This window comes from Phyllostomus discolor, chromosome 2 (genome assembly GCF_004126475.2).
Source record: "Phyllostomus discolor isolate MPI-MPIP mPhyDis1 chromosome 2, mPhyDis1.pri.v3, whole genome shotgun sequence".
NCBI classification, from domain to species: Eukaryota; Metazoa; Chordata; class Mammalia; order Chiroptera; family Phyllostomidae; genus Phyllostomus; species Phyllostomus discolor.
The window spans coordinates 13,926,940-13,951,485 of record NC_040904.2 but is presented as its reverse complement, the minus strand read 5'-3'; the positions used below and the strand labels follow the sequence as shown (position 1 = coordinate 13,951,485).

At 41.7% G+C, this 24,546-nt stretch overlaps 1 protein-coding gene and 1 pseudogene across 1 annotated transcript; both read right to left on the bottom strand.

The window, feature by feature from the left end:
- Window positions 1–211: 211 nt before the first annotated feature.
- Window positions 212–19,196, bottom strand: MRPL39 (mitochondrial ribosomal protein L39). The gene is made up of 10 exons (XM_028504502.2): window positions 19,043–19,196; window positions 18,060–18,266; window positions 16,189–16,328; window positions 13,556–13,655; window positions 11,469–11,536; window positions 8,948–9,060; window positions 6,431–6,496; window positions 5,353–5,506; window positions 4,782–4,829; window positions 212–2,076 (listed from the first exon to the last, which is right to left on the bottom strand). Exons 1-10 carry the CDS (start codon window positions 19,104–19,106, stop codon window positions 2,029–2,031), a joined length of 1,008 nt encoding a protein of 335 aa, XP_028360303.1. The 5' UTR covers window positions 19,107–19,196; the 3' UTR covers window positions 212–2,028.
- Window positions 12,243–13,492, bottom strand: LOC114490493 (annotated as a pseudogene).
- Window positions 19,197–24,546: the final 5,350 nt, after the last annotated feature.

The window sequence follows — 24,546 nt, the reverse complement described above, 5'->3', positions numbered from 1 at the left end:
AGGAGATAGGGTCACATACATCCCACCGCCCAAACGTTTGAAGGTCTGACGATGACACGCGGAGGGAGTGGGGAAACGGGAACTACCACACTGCTGATGGAGAGTCAACTATCTGGAGACTAGTATTTAGTACGGCTGAAAATGCATTTCTGCTTCTGCATACTCTAGAGCAACTGTCAAATGATACACAAAGAAACATACACAAGAATACTTTCTGCAGTGCTGTTTATAATGCTAAAAAGTCAAGACCATCCTCAATGGTTATCAATGAGAATGAATTAATCATGAGATATATCACACAGCATATGGTAAACAGAATACTATAGAGCTCTACATGTGTCAACCATCTCTGCACATATACTAACATGTACCAACGTGCTAAATGTGAAAACATAATGCTGAGCAATTAAAACAAGTTGCAAAAGGGTATGTATCATGAACCTGATTATGTTTAATTTTAAAACAGAAAATATTATAGAACATAAATCATAAAGGGTAAATGATGGACAAGCATCTGCAGTAATAGGATAGTGTTTCTTCTTGGAAGCAAATGATGTGAAGATTTTCAATGGACAGGTGCCATTTTCCTTAAAAACAAAAGGATCTGAAGTAAGGGAAAAGGTTAAAAGTGGTTAAATTGGGGTACCCGCTATACGCCAGTATTCTCGGTTGCAAACAACAGGATCTGCTCTAGCAATTTTAAGCCAAAAACCAATGGCTCACAAGTCCCAGGCTCAGAGATCAGATGACACAGCTCTGACAAATGTTACATCACAGAACCGCTGCAGGGGGAAAGCTCCTGAGCACGGCTGGCCCCAGGGTCTGCACGGAGGCACAGAACCTCGGAACCTCTGCCAAGACCACCTTGAAAGCCACGTGTAGCTGATCCCAACAATGTGGATCCCAGGTGCCACTCTGTTTTCACAGTGTCAATTCCAAATGTCACACAGGGGTGTCTAGCTGGTGAAACTTAGATACCTGTCTGAGCCCTAGTCCCAAAGAAAGTTAGAAAATTAAGTTTCTCTCTGCTACGTAGTGAAATGAAGATCCATACAGTGGGGGAAGTCACTGAACAGTGGGCGTTCAAGCAGGGCAAGAGGCCAAAAAACATGATGAATTTCCAAATAGGTGGTCAAGTATTTTCTGTGTTTCTTGATACAGTCAAGGGGAAAAGACTCAAGTATGAATCCACAAGCAGCAAAGGGAATATACCTTCAGACGAAACCTGTGCACAAAGCCCAGAAACCAAAGCGCTCAGACTGGAATGGGAAAAAAAATTTTGGCAAAATATTTTTAAAAGGCTGATAATCAAGACCTGCCCAAGGAATGGGGAAACAGGAACTCTCAGATGCTGTTGTTGGGACTGTCATTGATGGGCTGGGACCGGGTGGCATCTGTCAATGACTCCGGTACCAGAAACCCCTCCCTACAGACGTCCTGGCACGTGGGCAGCACAGAGGGGCAACGAGAGAGCACGTGAGTGAAATCACCGGCTCCCGGTTCCAGCATCCTCATTACCACACGGGGACACCTTCTCAACGGGTTGGTTGTGAGGGTTAAATGGAAAGGTTCTATGAGAAACGGCCAGTACGTAAGAAGCAGTCAACTCGGTAAACACTCAGTGAATCTATCTGTGCATAAAACAAACACCTGCCACTTTGCACAGGGTGTTTACTGCACCACTTCAAAATAATGAAAAATGCAAATTAGTGTGATCCTATTTTGGTTTTAAAAGATTACATTTGTATTTGCACATGTAAATGTGTATGTGTAGAAAAGACCAAAAGAAGAAAACATATCACAGGTGTCACATCTGGGGAGTGTGAGGGGACAGGCTTGTTTCTGTGTGAAATCTTTACTGTGAACAATGTAAGTTGTTGTATTCTTTAAGGGCGGGGGGGAGTAATCATCAGTATAAATCTCAGAGAGAGAAGACAGTTAATCTTTATAAGCACACACAAACATTACATAAAAAAACTTTTATTTTAATTTACTATACACAAAATGTATTTAAATTTTAGGAAGTTACTAGGTAGATGAACTTTCCTCTGTAGGTTTATTTTGATCTTCAGTTACCTGTAAAAATACGAACAGCTTTACTTTTCTCATAAACATTTACTTTGATCCTTCACCCACCACTTAAAACCATTCCACAGTCCATCTCTTACAATGACCTTTGTCTTTCTCCTTCAATAGCAATTATGACAGAAAGGTAGGTAGGAAGAGAAGAAAACATACAAGGCCAAGTATCCAATCTAAACTATCAAGTACAACAATTCCATTAAAAATATAACCCAAGGCATATATCTAGGTTTCTCCAGTTTGTCATTTTATTTTTCATCTATAAAATGAATCATTGGTGTATGGAAACTACCAGCAGTGCTGCAACAAGGTATTTTAAATCCATCTATTTTGTTGGGAGGTAAAATTCTGTTTTGAACACAGTACATTACGGGTGTAGTACAAACAGGTGTCTATCTGTATGTCCATACAGTAAGTCCTCACTTAACATCGTCAACAGGTTCTGCGACTTTAAGCCAAAGCACATAGAAAGAAACTGTTCAGCATCTCATCCATGTTACAAAACAAGGTTAAATGAAGGACACAAACTGCTGTACTTCTATTCTGTGTCACTCAGACACATCAAAGAAACAGGGCAAACCTGTCTTCCTTATCGCCCCAAGACCTGCTCCATCTCCTGCACCCCTCGTTTCAGTGAAGGGCTCGCCCCGCTGCCACGGTTCTGTCCCCTGCACATTCAAGCACAGCCACTCTCACTGCCACGCCGAACTTTAGAAAGTCATCATCTCTATGCCCCTAATAAGAGGGCCGACTTCACTTGCAGCCAACATCCCCACTGACCCAGAACAAGCTTTTAAACAGGAACAGTGCCCAGCAGGTCGCTTTCTTGTTAAAATTCTCCAGTTACCCCCAACCACCTTCAGGAGGGCACTGCAAATTCTACATTATGGAAGGTGAGCCCTTCATACTGTTTACAACAAACTTCTTTGGACTCTTCACCCACCCCACATGTGACCATACATGCAGATTCATCTGACATTCACACACTCTCCCTTCCTCCACGCCTCTATGCAAGCAGCGTCTCCTGAGATAACTCCCCACCCGTCCCCCAGCAAATTATCTGCCCGGCCCTTTCATTCATCCTTTAAAAGCAGCTCAAGTAGAAGGCATCAATTCCTGGGAACCTCCCTTAACCAAGCCCCCAGCTTGGTTGGGCCCGCCTCCTCTGCATGCCAGAGGCCCACGTGCACACCTGAACTGTGTGCTCGTGTCCAGGTACCCCAGTAAAGCAACTGCCTGGAGGTCGGCAGGTTTTGTTCATTTTTGCACCCCGGTTAGGGCACAAACCACTCAGTAAGTCTGTGTTAACTGCATCAGTGGACCATATGTATAGCCTACTCTCCTCAGAGAAGCAACAGGGACAGGAAGAAGAAACCTGAACCACAATTAATGTTTCGAAAACAGCTACTCACTGATTTCTACTAGGTATTCTAGGTTACTGTCTCTGTTATTTTTCTGCATTTTCCCTTGCTGTAAAGTATTCAGTTTTTATCACTTCTTGAGCTTCCCCGAATTTATACTAATTTCTTCTTCTAAAATGATTGTTACCAACCAAAGAGACAATGCTATTCCATTTATTCAAATATACTTTCTTATTGTGAAAAAAATTACATAAACTTTACACAAGACTATTATGGCTAAGCAGTACCTAAACAATAAATCCTACCTGTACAGTCATTAATATAGACTGGGTATAAACATCACCATAAACACAATCAATAAATATTTATTAGGCAACCCCCCACCCTGTGTGCCAAGTGTTGGTTCAAAATTTGGGGTCATGCGTATACAACAAGCCCTGTATGGGTTAATGAACTGAATGTAGATGGAATAGCAACAACAAACAGAAAATAGTGTGAGGAGGTATAGAATCATGCAGAAGTTGTATGAATGGATATTTGGTAGCAATTACTCCGAGTGTGTCAGGGAGAAGGTGAGACTCGGGCGAAGTACTGAGGAATGAGCAGGATGTAAACAGAGAGGAAAGTGGGAAATGGAATTGGATAGAAGAACTGTCATTAAGAAATAGACTTGAAGATCAGTCTGATGCGTGCTGAGCAGTGTGTCTGCAAGCGGGGTCAGAGTGGAAAATCGGGGAACCTGGGAAGGGCTTGTGAGGCTGGGTCACATGGCACGGCTCTCAGGTCACTGCAGTGAAAGACGGACACCCAACCTATGAAGGGTGAACAAGGTGGCTGTGGTCAAGAAATGTAATCATTCCTACTAACGAAATCTAAATGCGGACGACAGTGTAAACTACGAAAACAGAAGCGTTCAAATTTGATTTTTCAGGACATTTCAGGACATTTGTGCATTTAATATGTCAACAGTAAAGGCAGATTTACAATATATCTGACAAGTCTTAATCTTTAAAATGTTCATTAAGCACACAAGAAAATTATCATAATACCTAAGTAACACAATTACAATCTCCAAAAATATTACTACTATTTAGTAGTATTCTTATTTCTCTTCCAGTTCTATAGTATCATTTCCATAAGATTAACAAATAAAATCAAAAGAGAATTACAAACTATAATTTTTCTCTTGCCAAAATATTATTGGGATAAACAATTACAAAACTGCTTTTGCTGTTGAGACAACTACTTTCTTTCTTTTCCTTTTCTTTTTTTGTTGTTGCTTAATTTCAATGAATACTCCTTTGTAGAAGAGTACTCTTAGCTGTCGAAAACACTTACCAATTTCTGAGACCTCTCCAATAGCTTATTCCATATCGTAACATGTGCCTTGAAAGGAAGAGATTTAATATGAATTAAATAAATCAGTAAAGTTAAAATAAAAGCAGCGAAGTCTTTATACAGGTTTTTAAACAAAACAAACACATAATCAGTTGGGCAGTACTTAAATGAGGCGAAATGCTTACAAAGTGGATTAGAGGAGGGAAAAAAGGTAGCATATAGACAGGCCCTGGGCCATGAGCAGACCATCAAAACCAGGGGGGAGAGCATGCCAAAAGGAAGGCCAAAGGGCATCCCCACAGGTCTTAGCAACGCACCCTCTCCTGTACTAATTTGAAAAGTTGAAAATTCTGTCTCAATGTGATTTAAGTGTTTCAGCTAATGTTTCTTCTATGAGTTATCTGGTTACATCCTGGGAATAACTCTTTTGAAATCATACACCTGAGTTCATAAAACATTAGTGTCAAAACTGAATGAAATTAAAATGTTATGTCTTTCAAACCGGTATAAAATCAAGACTAGACTCACAACACACCCAAACAGAACGGGCTGAAACCTGAACTTGACTTACTCTTAAGTGCACAGGCAGAGAGAGGCCCTGGAACCTTCGCACGAGACTGGAGCCGGGGCCCGGGAGACCGTGAGCCGCCGACACCGCGAACTGGAAACACACACTCGTTCTCGGAATGAGAGGGCCCTCCGTCACATCGATGAAGTCGCCCAATCTGGTTTGATTTTGAAAACAAACAATGAAAACCTGGACATCCAATGATGTACTACACACATTGGGGGGAAGAGTCTATTGGTTCTCTTCTCCGCTACATCTCCGGTCAGAACACTCCGCGCGGCTCCGTGCGGTCTCTAACAGCCACGGCACAAAAATCCGAAGTGAGAGGCTAAAACTTGGACAACTAAACTCGAGTGAACCTTTTTCTAAATTATCATTGATCACATAATTAGGATTTTTAAGAATCCACTGAAGAATCGTGCCATCACGTGGATCTACGGTCTAAAACTGACAACCTACAACCTTACAACTCACTGCGACAGAGCTCGGAACTCAGCACGCATGACAGATCGTGTCCAGAAACAGAGCAGCTTTCGAGAGGAAACGAGTTTAGTCCAAACCAACCGAACACGAGGCTGCGTAGACAGGCACAGACCACGAAGTCGACTCTGCGTGGCGCACTGTCCCACCTCGCGCATCCTTGCGTCGGAAAGCACGCTCCAGTTCAACTTACCTGCAGGCACTATCGGCAGTAACCTATCGGTCAGAATGCGTATTTCTGCACACACACGAATCACCACGTGCAATTCATAATAATATTTTCCTCAATTTCAAAATTATCTCTTAAAAATTACACTTCTAAACAATGATTTTCTGCACTTGAAATGCAGAAATAAAAGTAATGATAAAATGAGGAACAGAAGCCGCTACTGTTCCTGAAGGTAATTTAAGGCTTCCAATTAGTACTATACGAAAACGACAAACAAAGCAACAGAAAATAAGGCAATGAGAATAACAAATTAAGATACAAGTTCATCTTTTTAAGTTGTCCACTATACACAATAATATAACATAGTAAATATAATAAAGCCACACCTTACTATAAATTAGCATGGCAGCCAACTTTTTTATTTTTACTTACCTGTGCAGCGTGACTATTCTCTCAGGGTTCTGAGATGCCTTCTCTTCTATGAGATCTATTTTATACCTAAAAAGCACAGCAAAGAAATAAACTTTAATTATAAATATGCAAAAAGATGTTTAAAGGAACCCTTTCCCTCCCTGTTACAGTCACGGCTTTGGAAAGGACGCTCACATTTGGAGCCTGCTCTTCCTCACCTCCCGCCCACGCCCCAGTCTTCCACCCGCCCACGGCCTCTGGACCCCACCGGTGTCTCACCACAGCCACAGGAGCCTCCCTGGGACCAACCTGACCGACACTCTGGGTCCTCATTTCCTTCCCTCAGCACCGCTCGCCTCCGCTTCCCAAAATGCTTATTATTTCAGCTCTCAGGCCACTCTCCTCTTTTTCTGCCCTTCAAAGACTGTGTCCCAGGCCTTCTTTTCACTCTACGCGCCCTCCCTGGGCTAGCTCCTTGGTTTGCACAGCGTGAATGACCACTTACACGTGTGCACCGTCCACATCTCTGCTTCTAACTCATGCACCTCTGCTGAGCCCCAACCTGTGTATCCAAGACCCTACTAAACATCCACTGGGGTGTTCCACGGGCACTTTAAACTCCCAAACCCTCAAAGTGAACAAAGAGTTACCCCCTCTTTCCCCACCAAACTTGTTCTTACTCCTAGCTTAGGAATGAAAGAGCTTAGTTTGCATGTCCCTGGCTTTGTAAATGACACCACCAAACACCCACGTGTCCAAGAGAAAAACTTGGGAGATTTCCTTAATTCCTGCTCCTCCTACTACACCCTCCACATGCAGGTCATACCAAGTCATGCCAATTCCACCTAAATGTTTCCCAAATCTACCCCATCTTGTCAGTATAGCTAACAGCAGAGGTGGAACCGCACAGCCCAGGTTCAAACCCTAACTCCACCACTTACTCCCCAGACCCTTGTCTAGTCTCACCAGAGTGCTAAACAAACATTACGTGAGCCCGTGGCAAGGCTGGGAAATGCCAGCTTACTCCAGAACATCCCCTTACTGCCACACCCCTTCTGCCAGAGCTCCCCCTACACCCCGCCCCAAGCATTACTGAGGGAGACAATTCCCATGAATATCTACAACTCCTGACCCACCTGTAAGAGCCAAAGCCAAGGCCTGATCACAGATCTACTGTGAACCATCCAAAACTCTTCTGTGCCCTCGAACTTACCCCCAAACCATCCCCTCCCTCCCCCACACATTCAGCTAAGATACCGAAGTCCTACAAGCCCCTGCTGGACTTGGACAGCGGAGTAGGAGAAAGAAAAGTCCTAGTGCCTGCGGCGTGAGAGTCTAGAGCGCTGTCCAATACGGCAGCTGTGGAACACTTAAATGTGGTTAGCCCTGACTGAGACGTGCCTCGGTATACAGCACACGCCGCATTCTGAAGACCTAGTACGAGAAGCAGACTATACAGTATCATCAGCATTTTTAATGTGGAAACGATGACATTTTAAATATACTGTTTAAATAAAATTTATGGTTAAAATTAACTTCGACCTTTTTTAAATTTTTAATGTAGCCTCTAGGAAATTTAAAGATGGCTCACATTATATTTCCGTTGGCCAGCAGACCCTAGAATTTTGGCACGGTGACCCGACATGCTCTGATAGTCCAAGGAATTTTCTTAAAGACTCAGTGGCAGTTTGGTTCTGCAGTTCTACTTTCACTCTACTTCAGTTAAAACAGTCTACTCCTAATGGTTTCTAAGTACACTGGTTCCAGGATATGCTGCAACAAAATGTGCTTCAAGAACAAGAGTTACACAGGTTAATGCATTTGAAAATTATTGTTTCAGTATCTATTTTGGGAGGCTTCAGAGTGAATGTGAGTAAATTTTTTTACGCCACCATTCTCCAAATTCAGTCAAACACAGTACATGTTTTTCAGCATATTGATTAATATCATGTGGAAGAACATTCCTGGGGCACACCATTTTGAAAAATGCCAAGCCACAGTATCAGTTAAGGAGGCTTTCAGGAACTAACCAGAGAATATATCTATTATAAAATATATCTGTTAGAAGCTCACTTTTTATTTTTTAGCTTTTTTCCAACTAAATTTGCTTTTACTTAGGCTTGTTTCTGAATTTTTATGTTCAGCTTTTAAGAATATAAAAAATTCTTTTTTTTAAAGGTTTTATTTCTTTATTTTTAGAGAGGGGGAGAAGGAGAAAGAAAGGAGAGAAACATCAACACGGTGGGAGAGGAACACTGATCGGTTGCTTCTCGCATGCCCTCAGCCCAACCGAGGATCTGGCCCACAACCCAGGCAGGTGCCCTGACCAAGAACTGAAGCAGAGACCTTTCAGTTTGCAGGACAACGCCCAACCTACTGAGCTACAGCAGTCAGAATATAAAAATTCTTAAGAGCTGAATTTTCTGATAATGGATAAAAAATAAAATAAAGGTTAAATGTTTAAAAAAGAACTGAATTTTCTTCATTACATGTAACTTTGGGAGTTTCAATCTTGCTTTAAGAGAAGCCAAAACTTACTTGTTGTGTTGAAATATTTCTAATGCCACTTTTGCATCAACTTCCAGAGTTTCAAATGGAAGATCTTTATAAATTAAAACATGAGCATCTTTTGTTAAAGAACGTAGGTTCTCCTTAAAAATGAAAAGTATTAATATTTATAACAATTTACTTAAAAGTATTTCAACATAAGGTAGATTATGTAATTTATGTGCTTAATATTATAAATCTAAAATAAAAGCAAAGCAAACTTGTCAGAAAAGAACATTATTAATTTGCAATAATTAAATATTTGGGCCACTAACTATAAGATGAGTATTTTCTCCCAACTCTACGAAGTATAAAGCTTGCAATTTACTTGTAATTCAGATATCAGCCTGCATTAACAGTTAATTCATAATAGTTATTAACCTTACAAAGAAATTTTAATACATATTTCATTCAAATTACACAACTTTATATATGATTACTAAAATGATGTAACAAGTAGAAATGCTAATAAATAAGTAGTAAGACACAAAAATCTATTTACACTTAGTAAAATCAAGCTTCTTAATTTTTTAAACACTTTTTATTTATTTATTTTTAGGGAGAAACGAAGGGAAGGAGAAAGAGAGGGAGAGAAACATCAATGTGTGGTTGCCTCTCTCATGCCCCCTACTGGGGACCCAGGCATGTGCCCTGACTGGGAATTGAACTAGTGACCCTTTGGTTCATAGGACTATGCTCAATCCACTGAGCTACACCAGCCAGGGCTATAATTAAGCTTTTTAAACACATGCGGAAAAAATTGTTGTTTATGTGATTCAGATAGTTTCCCTAGGAAATGTAATGTCGTCCTTGTCCTGCTCGAATATTATAAATTTCTATTTAATGAAAATATCATCTTTACACAATTAAAATGATTAATAATACACATTAACAATTTTCATAACATTTTTAATAAAAACTATAATTAGGTTTTCATACTATAACTAATTACTAATACAGAAAAGATTGATCACTACTAGGCAAATAATTTTTATAATAAAGATCTTTCCATAAACTTCCTTCCTATCTTTAGACTTCTTTTTGCATGAAATAACTTCTCCCTTCTTGAAGGGGTAGGTGACTGCATTACAAACCTACACCCATGGTTTAGCATAGCTGTGGTGGAATTTAACTCTCCCCTCCTTTCTCTAAGCTGCCCACCCAATCCTGTGGGGCCAGCTATTATCTAGTCTAGGACATTTTTTTAAAGTTTTATCTTTAAAAAAGGAAAAGGAGGGAGCAAGTTGCATAGGTAATGAGAGTTGAATCCTGATCTTGCTAGTTTTACTTAATTCCTTCAATTAAGAATCTCTTCTTCAATCTGGGGGCATATTTGGAAAGGAAGAAGTTATACTGACACAAATCCAAACACACTGAAGAAAAGGTTCCCATTCCTTCCTTGCACTTCCTCCTCACCCTCACTCCACCTCTCTTCCTTTCTGTCTCCCTTCCTGTTTCCCTCTTTCCCTCTCAGTATTAAGTAATATGGGTGTGATTATAAAGGAAATAACTTCCACAGCCACAATTTAACCTAGATCTGCTTTAAAGTCTTGCTTTTCGGAATAACAGTATTTCACTAAATCTAAGATGTACCACTAAGGAAAAAACACTACCAATTATAATCATAAGAGGCCAACTACTATAAGAAACATTTATGTTCAGAGATACTAAAATGTGAAAAACGTACACAGTGGAGCCAATCAAACAGTATGCTACACCACCTTTTCTGATTGCTAGACCCCCGATCTGCAGGACATACACTTTTGCTTCATTAAGAATTAGGCACTTGCCTCTTCTTCCCAATCATAACTGAGTCTCAAGGCTTGAGTTCTAAAAGCCATGGGCACCCCACCCCACCACAGCATCTGAACTAGGTTGTCCTTGTTAGCCAGGCCTTGTTGCTCCCCAAGTCCTGAGCAACCAGGAGCACCGCACTACAAAGGGTGACCATCCACAAGAAGTCTGTTTTTCTGCTAGTTTGTTGCTATTGGGGTTAGATTTGTCAAAATCTGATTCTTTAGCTCCCCCTACATACACTCCCCCCACCCCCACACTCAATGTGACCCTGGCACACAGGGGGATCTCACAGTGTGCAACAGGCTAAAGGGTTGGGCAATGGTTTTCAGACTGTACTTGGGGGATCCAAGTCTAAGGCTCCAGGCCCCCCACCACAAAGTCAGCCAAGTTAAGCTTCCATATTTTATATTCTGGTCTTACTGAAAACCAGTATCTTAAGGAACAGAAGGAACAGTACAAGTCAGAAAGGATTACGAGAAAAGGTCAAGCAGGACATCACTCTTCCATACAATTGACCATGCTCTTGTGAGTGCCTCCATTCACGTCTCTATCTTAAATACACTGAAAAAGCAACAACACAGACAGACAGACAGACAGATAAACAGATTCTTTTAAATACCCTCCACATGCAGCACCATTCGATAACACCAACATAGGAATCGCTCTGCCAAAGAAAATCAGACTCTAGAATTAATACTCCAAAGAGCTTACTTACTTTTGTTGGCACCCACTCATCAAGTCTCTGATCCAAAACTACATCATAGCAGAAGGCTCCAGCGATCACTGTAAATCCAACCAAAATAAAAATTAAAATCAAATCTGTAAGGCTAGAAAGTTACCAATTAGCAACAACTGAATATTTTAACCAGAGAACAAGCGTTAGTGATCTCTCCGAACTCTACAAATCATAAAAATGCTACCAGTGTCCCAGGAGCTTGCCAGAGCTCTGCCTAATCTCTCCCATCCAAAAAACTCACTCACCTACTATTAACACAAAATCACCAGCATTTTTGAAGCATTCAAGTTTTCCTCATAAATGTAATCACTATAGATGTCAGTCACCAGTTACAGAAATCCCAAAACAACAAGCTATTTAACAAGGAGATAAATGACTACATGGACATGAGATGGTGAGTTTTTTTGGTATCTCCTACGTGTGTTTATTTCTGTTGTTTTGTTCTTAAAATCCTTTATGAAGCTTTTCAAATATTTTTGGTTGTACCTATTCTACATTTTTTTTGTGAGCAGTCATCTGACTTACAAAAAGATGTAGCAAACCCCTGGCTGGCGTAGCTCAGTGGATTGAGCAAGGGCTGCAAACCAAAGTGTCGCAGGTTCGATTCCCAGTCAGGCCACATACCTGGGTTGCAGGCCACAGCCCCCAGCAACCGCACATTGATGTTTCTCTCTCTTTCTCCCTCCCTTCCCTCTCTAAAAATAACTAAATAAAATCTTTTAAAAAAAGAGGCAGCTTCAGATTTAAAAAAGATGTAGCAAATATTAAAATGGTAGAAAATATCACTTTCACAGCAACATCAAAAAGTGCGTGTATTTAACCATACTCAGCACGTAACAGAGCAAGTGGTGAGTGCAGCAGCAACAACTCCCTCTGTAGCACGTTTAGTAAACTGGCCACAGAGAAAGCTGGTTGAAGGAAAGCAAAGGGACTTCATCCTTTAAGCATTAGAACCGAGGGGCTCCATAATCATCTGGCATCCACTCGATGTTGTACCTATGATTAGAAAAGTACATGACGGGAACTCCGGGGATCTTCCTGATTCTTCCTTTAAGGACCAGGTCAACTGTGGCCACAACGTAACACTTGTGCTGAGTTTCTCTCTGTACTAAACAGTCATCTGCATAGGTTCCTTTGTGTGAACATGGTAATCGTTCAAATCTTGGATCCTTGGCGATCCTTCGAGCCACTCAATACTTCTGCCCCAATTTCTCAATTTCAGCCATCACACAGTCGGTTATACAAGGGATACACTTGGCATAGAGACAGTCCATCACTGACTGCACTAAGTCCAGTTTAGCCTTGATGGAAAAGTTGATAAAGCTGGTATCAACCAGGACATGGTAAGGTGGGCCCAGTTGTGTGTTATATTGGAAGAATAAGCAGGAAAATTATTGGGGGACTTCTCTCTCCTTGAGTGCACTAGGATCTTTCTTTTCTTTCTTTTTAGGTTTTAATCTATCTTTTCTTTAAGCCTCTGATCTCTCAGACTAAGCATTCGCTTCATGGTCGCATATTTCCTTGTTTTCCTTTGCTTTCCCATGATCACACCACACTCTTGTTTCTTCATATTCTACGTTTTTAAAAATTTAAATGTGATCCTACTACACTGTTGTAAAATCCTAGTTTTAGCAAAATTACCAAAAGTATGAACTTTCCCATTTCCCCAAAATGACATCCCTCTCCAGAGTCATGGCCATTTCTGGTGAGTAACACAACCTAAGCAGAGCTTTGTCCAGAAGTCTATTGATGCTCCTATTTCCTCATCCTCCACGTATTCAATTTGGAAATAAATGCTTAAAGTGGTAAGAAATAAACAGTGAGACAATGTAATTACATGAAATTCACATTCAAGAGAACCATTCTCCACTAATTCTATGACATTAATTATTGACATCCATAATTAAATAAGATGGATTTTGGTACCCACAATAAATGGAGTGCATGTATGATTGTAATTTACACTAGATTAAATTAGAAACGAACTCTATACAACATCAAAAACAGGTACCAATATATTCAAAGATTACAAAAAGTACATTGATATGTATGTGTGCGCACATTACCCGGAACTTCTGGAGCTCTGACCAAACTGACCACATATTCATCTTTGAACGCCCTCTCGACCACACAGCCCATCATCATGGCACAAGAACGCCAATAAGCCTGGAAAAAGAAAACAGACACAAACATGTACACTAAGGTTCACCGCAGCCTATTCAACATTAAAATTGAGGCTGACTTTGACTTAGGAAATATTCCCCAGTTATCCGTCCACCCTCCGCGCACACCGATAATGACCATCAGGCTGTGACATTGCCTGGACCGAGTGAAACGCCACCGTCGCAGTGCTGGCAATGCTTCTGTGCAAGGTATCAGACACCATAATGTTTGTCAACGAACAGTTTTATTGTCTTGCAGCAACTTTATTTTTAACCCAGGATAAAGTTAACTTGCTAGCAAACATGTGCCAAAGTAAAATAAACATATTAATATATACCTGTCTGTACACATACAAATATGGAAGGAAAACTCAACTTTCGAGAATTATTTATGACTCCTATCCTATCCTATACTTTGATTCACCGACGTGCCTGATACAGGCATCCGTGCAGTGACTTTCTCAGAGTCACCGAGAAACACAAGTCCTGCACATGCGTGTCCACCTTGTGTCCCACACTAGCACTACTATAACTGGGCACTTGACTTTTACCAGCTCTTCTCCACATCTGAGGATGAGAGTGGGCTCACTTGGTTGTGTGTGGAACACTGTTCCAGAAAATACTCTACACAACCACATTCCTCACCAGCACTAAAAATAAGTTTAAACACAGGCCTTACAAGCAAGTAGCAAAATGTACTTCTCTATCTATACTATATAAGTGTTTGAAATGTCTGTGTAACTCCAGAGACAGAATGCCTGTATTCAAATCCAGGCTCCACCACTTCCAAAACTGGTAACCCTGGTTAAGTAAATCTCTCTTTGCTTCAGTTTATTTATCTGGAAAATGGAGACGACAGCACCTATTTTATTTTTATGAGGGTTAAATGAGTTAATACCTACACGCCACCTACAACAATGTCCAATACCCAGTAAATATTCAACAGTGGCTATTACTACCATTGGCTTGACCGAAAAGTTTGTTTTTTTCCATATGATGGCTCTAGTAGTGCTTAGTTGTGTTTAACTTCATATGATACAATTTTGTTAGATTCTATTGTGACAGCTGTCATATCAGCATGCATTTAAAAAATTATCAAAATTGGTGAATTTTCATGCAGCCATTTTATTATTGAAGATGGAAGAAGATACACAACATTTTTGGCATATTATACTTTCTTATTTCAAGAAAGGCAAAAATGCAACTGAAATGCAAAAAAAAAAAAAAAAAGAAAGAAAGAAAATCCGTGCATTATATGGAGAAGGTGCTGACTGATCTAGCATGTCAAAAGTGGTTTGTGAAGTTTCATACTGGAGAGTTCTCGCCGGGCCATGCTCCACAGTCAGGCAGACAAGTTAAAGTTGAGACTGATCAAATTGAGACATTAACTGAGAACAACCAACATTATACCATGTGGCAAATAACCAACACACTCAAAATATCCAAATCAATAAAGTTACTGGTAAAAATGAAAAATGTGACATTTATTTTATGGGAAAAAACTATACAGACTTTTCGGTCAACCCAATATCTTGTCTATAATTTTCTTATTTAAGTGTTTCATTTCAACAAATATTATTAAGTACCTACTATTTGTCAGCTGAGGACAGGGTCCCCTAAGGGACATGATCCCTGTCTTCACAGAGTCAAATTAAAATTAAATATTAAAAATTAAATTTAAACTCAATATTGTATCTAGAATTTAAATGAAAATATTGTATCTAAAGACATCGGCCGAGTGTTTTGAGGCCCTGGAGAAAAGAGAAATTACTTTTGACAAGAAGACACTAAGAAGGTTCTACAGAGCAGAAAGCATTTTAATTGAACTGTGAAAGACAAACAGGATTTTAATCGGGAAGAAAGAAAATACGCAGAGTTGACGGAAGAGCATCAGCACAAGCAAGTAGGGTAAGAGAGGATAAACCATTTGTGACCAAGCCCTTCAGCATGGCGGGAGCAAAGTGGGAGTGGGAAGCTGCAGTGGAAGGTGAGGCTCAAGCACAGGCTGAGGTCAGATCACGCAGGTCCTGGAAAGGTACACGAACAGTTATCGTGTAGGCGAGTTCCTTAGGGGTAAATGACATGACTAAGGGTTATGTCACTTAATAAAACTCTTACAGGACTATTAAGGAAGACTTTAGTATTTGAAAAGGGGGGTGAGGGGGCAGAGAGAGTTTAAAATGTTTAATAATCTAGAGAAGATGGTCCAAGGCTGAATTCCATCAGTAGCTGTGGGACTGAAATCACTAATATAGAGAGTGATCAATAAGTGTCAGTTGAACAAAGATACAAATGTACAAGGCATGCCACATTGTTTTCTGAAACCAAAATACGGAGAAATGGACGCTACTAGTTATTATCTGAACTGTGAAAATGCCTAATCTAACAAGTAAAACACAATCTAGTATAGTCCACTTCACCTTGGCTATTTGTATATTTGCACATTTCATACTCCAGAGAAAAGAGGTTTCAATAAAAAGGAGAAGGAAAAAACTGGGAGTGAGCGAGGGGGAGGGAAATTATGGAGACAGAAGTACCTTATTAACTTCCCCTGGATCATGATCTTTGAAAGTAAGAAATTTAATTTCACAGGACTTGGTCAAAGGCTTGTACATGTCCCACGGCTGTCCGTCCACAAGAGCCAGAATGGACTTCTTGCAGTACCACTCACTTAAATCTAGGAATTTAAAATAGATCGAAGGTCAAAATCTAGCCAAACTCAAAGCAAAAAGCTGCATGTTTAAGTGCTACATTAAGAAATAAAACAACAAAAAGGCAAGATTCTGCAAGTGGTCTTTTTTTTTTTTTGAGACGAAAGTATTACATATACCTCTGTAACCAATAAAAAAATAATACCCAACACCCCCGATATATTGTTGATTATTACCAAAATTAACCAAACCATTTGCAAAACTCACTAAGGTTAAATCTAGTTTGAAATTAATTTGGTAACCATTAATTAATCAAACAACTTGCCAAGAGTAACTTCTAAATATTCATAGAATAGAAACATGGACATATTCAGATACATGCACACACCACTTAGAAGGAAAAATGTACAGCTATACTTCCACAGTAAGTCTGTTCTAGGTGTTTGGGGTCTTGCTCCCAAATGACCTCTTACTTCCTTAATTAGATGGTTTTCAGGTACACAAAGAAGTGATCAAACTACAGGGTCTAAATCATCAGCTACTACATCTGTTCCATAAAGGCAGGGATCATGTCTATTCTTGCTCACTCATCAGTATATCCAGAGACTAACACCAGGCCAGGAATACAAAAGATATTCAACATAAGCCCACTGAATGGCTGAAGGTGTCAATGACAAGCAAGTCTCAGGGTGGAGGTCATGCTGAGTGTGCTTCAGAACTCCATTCATCTCTCCATGACATAGAGGTTATGTGATGTGAATAAAGCTCCTGAAAGGCCTGAGCTTCTTTTATCCTCCTCTGTAATCTAACACCTATCATATAGCCGAGGGTCAACAACTGCTCAAAAAACAAGTAACACTTATCATAAATACTAATTCAGATGGCCAAGTAAATAAACATTGAGAGTGTGTGCTTTGTAGACCAGCTTAAGCTGATAACTAAAGTTGTCACTTAAATGGAATCTTGACTGAGTTCTTCCAAAAGTGTGAACAATGCAGTTAATCATATACATGTGTGAGAATGTGGGTATATATCTCTTTGGAGTGGAGGCTTCCTAAATTTAAATATTACCAGTTCTACCAAAGCTTCTATACAAGCATTTTGATCAAGAATATAAAGGCCTTGTTCCCTTCATTTCCATACCAAAGCACACATGGTACACAGTTTCTCCTTTAAGATATAAACACAACAGACATTTTCACCCCAGTCACACTCACCCCATGCACATTTCCACTCACACACTTACCGCACATGCATATGTTGTTTACATGCAAACAACACATCACACACAGAGGGAAGTGTAAGCACATAAACGATTTAAGCTAGGTTATAAAGACTAAAAAGGAAAGAAGCCAAAATACAGCTTGTCTCCTGAAGCCAGGGTAGTAGTAACTCTACCCCAGAATCCTTTAACGAGACCCTCACGGTGACTGTTCCCATTACACCAGTGTACTGGCTACAAGGGACAAGCTAGTAGTACCACTGTTTTCAGATCTTTCCAAAACAATTTTAACACCCTATATTTAGCATATTCAAACCAATACCAGCACAATCTGCATTACAGTACCAACCCTGCAAGACCCATTGTACCCTCAATTGAGTGCTAACGCGGCAGAGGACAGACTGTAAGATGCCAGACGGAAGAGACCTCTGGGACACGCAGAGCTCGATTACAGCACCTAGTCTCCTCTGCACCGGCCCTCCCACACAGCTTAGGTAAAAACAGGCAAAACGGCGTCCTGATTCAGGTTACTCACGCATGGCACAACTATAAGGTGTTGAAATGTTTTTATTCATCACAAACAGAGTGCCAGGGTCCGTTTTCCCAACGTGTTTAACTTCAATCTTCTCGGTCCGGGGAGTTAGTGATAACTGCCTGTTTTTCTCTTTATTAAAGAGATCATTCTGCATTTCTATCAGTTGGGTCGCTGACAGCTCAGAGGCTGGTGATGTTGCTATAAATCCTGTGTAGAAATGACAATAAATACGAACGCAAAAGAAATGAATGACATAGTGCCAGCCCCATGCTGTCCTACTCCCGTTCGCATCACCGTCTTCCTACAAGGAAAGGAAGCGACAGAATTGTAAAGTCGCTCATCAAAATGCGTTCAGTAGTAACGGTGAACTACTTTCTAATATTAATCAATAAAACGCCAACAAGTCAAGATCCAAGCCTTTAATTCAACTTCGCGCTTTCACCAAGAGAGTTCTATTTCCCACTGGTTTCCTCTGTCGTATTCCAGTCTGTGATTTACAATAAGGGGCAAAAAGTAACCAGGAAGTGGGGTCAAAACTAGAGCAGCCATTGGGAAGGTGAGTAAAGTCGTCGCTTTGATAAGATTCTGGGGACAAAAAAAATTCCAGGAGATCGGAGGTCCTACGCCAAAATTACCAGTATCTAGAGCGAGAAACGCTATTTAACAAACCCCAAACAACAGGATTTAGCAAGGCAGGTACGAGTATTCCAACGGGTAAATAAGGATATGTTGCACCGAGACATGCGCTCCTTCCCAGAGATGCCCCAAGGTCCTCCAACCACCCGGCCCCCTACCTCCCAGACCCCTTAAAGCCCTGGCATCTGTACGCCAGAGGCCAGGAGGGGGTGGCGGATGCAACCAAGACCTAAAGAGCCTTCCCAGCCTGAGCCCCGTGGAACCTCCCAGGACCCGCCCCTGGCCCATTCCGGGAAGACACCATCCTCTGAACCTCGCCGCTGGTCCCCAGGGCCGCCGCAACTCACGCCAGCCAGCCCTGCCACCCGGGGTGGCCCGCCCGAGCCGCAGCGCCCAGACCACGGTGCCCATTGTCTCGGTCCCGGCAGTAGATACCGCCGTGCACAACCTGGTCCTCCTCTGTCCTCCGTCCCCCGGAAACTCTGAGCGCGTGCCGCGGATTCCGTCGGACAGTTCCGTTCCGGGCCCGGCTCTCGGGCCGTGCGCCGCCTGCAGGCGGCGGGTTCGCGGCTCGCCTAGGAGCAATCGCCGGAAGTCTGGCAACTAAAGCTGGGGCACGTAGCCGGGGCGCTGAGTGGGACCGAGAGGTGCTGAACGCTGCCGAGACCGGTCCTCCACCCCGCAGGCTCTGCAGGAAACAAGCGTTTCTTTTGGAGAGGCTGCTTCGGATACGCGTGATCAGCCTCCGTCGTCCGCGAGTTCGAGCCCGGCCGATTGGACGAAGCGCTTGCTTATCGTAAAGAATACTTGTGGGGAGAAACATTGGGAAAGGATAACTTCCGTTTACTCTTGCTTTCATGGTCAGACCGGCTCTCCACATCGATGACATATTCTAGCTCGTGGTTTAAGTCTCGGTTTTTCAAGGGTGAGTTTTTAGGTCGGCTGAAGCGGGTCTGCGTCCGGGTGCTCCCATTTACTTAGCCATATTGTCTCTTGTTCACTTAATAGATATTTGTCGAATGAATGAATGAACAAATGCCCTTGCAAAATGTTGCAGAGCAACATTTCCTTTGTCATACTTGGATGTTATTGCTGTTTAAGTATGCATTCCGTAGGTAAAGTGTGGAAATGCTTTTACTCAAAGTTGTTTAATGGTGTGCCTTTTCTAGAGGCCTGTAAATTTACGAATTCAGCCCATGTCCTTTCCCCTCTGCTCTTTGATTTGCAATGGGAATATACCACCACCAGGGGGAAGCACTTGCCAAGGAACAAATGCTGTAAGAAGGATGTGAGGAGAGGAACTGGGCTAAATGGTTGTAAGGCACAAACTTCCAGTTGTGAGATAAAAGTACAGGAGTTGCAGTGTGGAACATGGTGACTGTAATTAACAATGCTATCGTGTATATTTGAAAGTTGCTAAGTTAAGTCCTGAAACTTCTCATTACAAGGGAGAAAAATTTTTGATAACTCTAAAAGTTAAACTCCTTCAGGAGTTAACTAAACTCTATCAGGATGTTAATTAAACATACTGTATTTATGACTTTGCAACATGTACCTCGTGTTTGTGCTGTATACCTTAAACCTAAACAGTGTTGTATGTCAATTATAAAACTGGAATTTTAAAAGACCCCCAGGCCTAGTTAGATCGGTCTCCGCGGCCTGAATTTTTGTTCACAACAACTGCAGGGGAAGGTGTAATAATCCTCACTTTTAAAGTGAGAACTGTAAGAGGCCAAGCTTGGATTTAAACCTAGTCCACATTTCACTAGGTCGCCTCTCAGTTATGATCCTATTTGAAACCAGGAAACAGAGACACACACACACACACACATACACATATGTGGTGTGTATGTATGGTGTTTGCTTTCTCCTTAAATTTGCATGCAATTATTCCGTGGAAAGCTCGTTGTTATACCAGTGTTTTAGAGTCTGTCTCCATTTAACCCCATCTAGTTGCCTTCAGGACGTTTAGAGTGATATTTAAACAAAGCCTCAGAACATAAATTGAAGCAAGGTTATCATAAATCACCTTGGGAGCAGTATTTGAAAGTCACAAGTATCAGAAACTTACTTCGTTGGAAGGATGTTAGTAATAATGTCCAACAAATATTGAACATATGTCAACCAGTTGTGTCCATTAATTCTCACAACCAGCTCACACAATAGGCATAATGATCCCCATTTTCCAGGAGAGGAAATTCCAATTTGGAGGGCTCAGGAGACCTCCCCACGGTAGAACTTTGGCCAGCAGTTCCCCCAAGTATTTCCTTGCTCCAAATCTCCCTTCTTGCCTTCTTCTTTGTCAACCTTCTCCCCAAATCGTAATGTCACTCTCTCAATCTCTCTCCCAAATAAAAAGAATCGGGTCAGTGGCAGCAAATATCTAAGATGAGCCTGGAATACCTTATTGTACCAGAAAGCAAGAAAAATAATGACAGGCAAAAACATGTTAAAAGGACCCAGAATACATCTTGAAGGGGGCTCTCTGAGCGTACAAATTTAGGACCATTTAAATAACAGAATAATGATGAAGAATTATAACATATATATTAAAAATCCATGAGTCCATGATGATACTCAAAAATAAATGGGAGTGGAGCGTGGAGAGGAAGTTCTCTTTACACAAAGAATGTCAGATAATAATAGAGTGGGAATAATAGAATCGCACTTCTGCCACTACCAGTGTAACAATTGATCCAGGAGGGGATCATCTATGGATGCTGAAACCAATGGGGAAAGTTTGCTGGATACCAAGGTCCTCAGTCCCTACATATCATCCCCCAGGTTACTGAGCAAACGCAGAGGGATAAAGGAAACTGCAAAGAAGAAATCTGATGGGCACCACCTTAACGAAGTCATCAAACTTGTCATCACTAAAATGGGACAGTCTTGACATTTGTACCCCCTGGTAGTGACACAAACAACTTATGTAGTATTCACACCATGAATGTTTAGTGTGAATCCAAAGAATCGTGAGGAAGAGAAACCAGATAAATCCAGAGGATGATACATTCAACAAAACAACTGACTTGAACTCATCGAACATAATAAGCTTCATGAAAGATGGACCAAAACAGTTCAGAGAGCTGTTCTGAAGGGAAGGAGACTGAAGAGACATATGATTGGTAGCTGTGTGTGAGCCTTGCTTGGATGAGAAAGAAAAAGGATTTACAAAGGATATCATTGTGAAGGAAATTTAAACATGAACTGCATACTGAATGTTATCATCTCAAGGTTACGTTTACTGGATATGATAGTAGCCTTGTGGCCATACAGGACAAGGTCCTTATTCTTAGCATATAATGTTGAGCTATTTCAGGACCCACTATCATTATGCCTGTAACCACCTCTCAGATCGTTTAGCAAAACTAGGGATTCTGTATGGAGAGAGGGAGCAAGATAAATTAAGCAAATGTGGCAAAATGTTAACAATTGGTGAAGTTAAGTGAGGTACTGTTCTTTCAACTTTATTCTGAAAAATTTTTTAATATTTTATTTATTTATTTTTTTAGAGAGGGAAGGGAGGGAGATAGAGAGAAACATCAATGTGTGGTTGCTGGGGGTCATGGCCTGCAACCCAGGCATGTACCCTGACTGGGAATCGAGCCAGCGACACTGGTTCGCAGCCCGTGCTCAATCCGCTGAGCTACGCCAGCCAGGGCTAGTCTGAAATTTTAAAAAAATGAAAAGTTGAGGGAATCACCGCAGTGGTTTTCAACCACAGAAGTTTGAGTAGCTCCCAATGCACGTCAGCGGCAGCAGCGACAGGCCGGCAGAGCCTCTACAATTTCATTCCAGGACCCAAGCTGTGGAAGCAGCCCCTCCTTGGGACTTCCATGGCGGAGGGAAAGGAGAGCCGGGACGACTCTGTGCATGGGATCGTGAAAGCTTCCGCTCAGGCCCACCTCCTGCCCGGCCTCCCTGTGTCCCGTCCCCAGCAAGTCCCATGGGCAAGCCCGTGGGCAGTGGCAGGTGTGCGCCTTCTGCGGGAAGCTAGTGTTTTCAGTTACAGAATTCTCCTTGAGGCAGGAAAGCGATCCACTGATATCAAGAATCCATAGGCCTCAACAAAGGATGGAATCTTAACCATTTGCAGCATGTGGAGGAACCGGGAGGGTATGTGCGAAGTGCAATAAGTCAGACAGAGAAAGGCAAAGACCACATGAATTCACTCACACGTGGCATCGAAAAACGAAATGAATGAACAAACCAAACAGACTCATAGATGCAGAGAACAAACTCATGGTTGCCAGGTTGGGGGGTTGTGATTGGTGAGGGGGACGGGTGAACGCGGGGAAGGGATGAAGACGTACGGATTGGCCCTCACACAATAGTCACGGGACAGAAAGGGCAGCACAGGGAACATAGTCACTGATACAGGATGGGGCAAGAGTGACTCTACAGTTGTTTGTGTGAAAAATAATAAGTAATAGTACAAGATTAAACTTCCACATACTCACAACTGTAAACATATTTTGCCCCACCCTGTGATGTAATCACTTTGTATGGCGAAATATGGATACAGTATGGGCGGTGGGGTCACTTCATAAGTTATATGTGCGTGTCTAACCACTCTGCTGTACACCTGAAACTAACATATTGAATGTCAATTGTACTTAAAAAAAAACTTTAAAAAGTCAAAATTAAAATATTTGTCTAGACAGTAAAAAATCCACCAGCACTCAGTAACTTTCCTAAACTCACGAAGATGAGCTGAAGCTCAAACTCAGAGCAATCTCCGAAGCACATGCTCTCTTCATCCTCAAATTCATGTGTTTTCATCCAATTACTTGATTTTACATTTTCAAATTGTTATACATGCACTTGGTGGTAAAATAAAAAATATATTGTAAGATGCCCAGTGAAAAGTCTCTCCCCAGCTCTTTTCCACATTTACAAGTTCTTACCAAAACCTCCCACACAATACCACTGTTACTGATTTCTTGTGTATCGTTGACAGTTCTTCATGCCTCTCTGCCAACTCAAATATAGACAGACTTAATGGGTAAGGATTTTATCACGGGGAGTACCTGTGAAAGAAAAGGTGAAGAAGCCAGGTGAAGCTGACCCCCCGTGAAATGCGGAAGAAAGGAAGATAGAGTGGAGGCATTCTTCACGACCTATGCAGCCTGAAGATTCATTGGGGAGAAGGGGGCGTGGAGTGTCCTTGAGCCAAAGTCAACCATCAGAGGGGCCCCAGGGGCCCAGGAGCAGACGTACCTTAGTATCCCACCACACTCAGTCTTTGGGGACGGCAGCACAGGGGTGGGGGCGGCAGGGACCAGGTGGTGGCGTGGCCGCTGAGCAAACACGGTGATGGATTTCAGAGCTAGGCTAACTGGGACTCTCAGTCATGTTCCCTATCATTGGAAGTCCATAGAGCACATGAAATAAGCTGTATTTCAGAAATCAAGTAATGAGAGAAGTACTTGCTATGCATTTTACATTCCCTGCATAATTAAAGATGACACACATGCATGTATCAGTCATATCAGGGCTCAACATCCTCCACGGCCACCTGGCCTGACAGGTGAGGGTGGACATGCCACTCCTGGGAAGTGGGAGGAAAAGGCAGGTGCAACCAGTGGCTTTTCTATTAGTATATGATACCCTGGCGCTAAGTGCTACCTTCACTTCAACATCATTCCTTAGCAGCTCCTTAATGGGTAGATATGACAGGAGAGAGAGAGAGAGAGAGAGAGAGAGTGTGTGTGTGTGTGTGTGTGTCTTGGGTTTCTGGAGAAATGAAATGCAGTCAAATACAAAGATGGACACATAGTTTACTTCTGCTACCACTTCTTCTGCTACCACTCTGCCTTAAACCATCCTTTCCTCCTCACACCTCAAGAAA

Excerpts from the sequence above, each read along its gene's own strand:
- MRPL39 (XM_028504502.2), bottom strand. The coding sequence starts at position 19,106 with ATGGGCACCGTGGTCTGGGCGCTGCGGCTCGGGCGGGCCACCCCGGGT. Across the intron at positions 16,329-18,059 it reads ACCTTATAGTTGTGCCATGC|ATTTAAGTGAGTGGTACTGC; the intron begins GTGAGTAACCTG and ends TTAAATTCCTAG. Across the intron at positions 13,656-16,188 it reads ATCCAGGGGAAGTTAATAAG|GCTTATTGGCGTTCTTGTGC; the intron begins GTACTTCTGTCT and ends TTCTTTTTCCAG.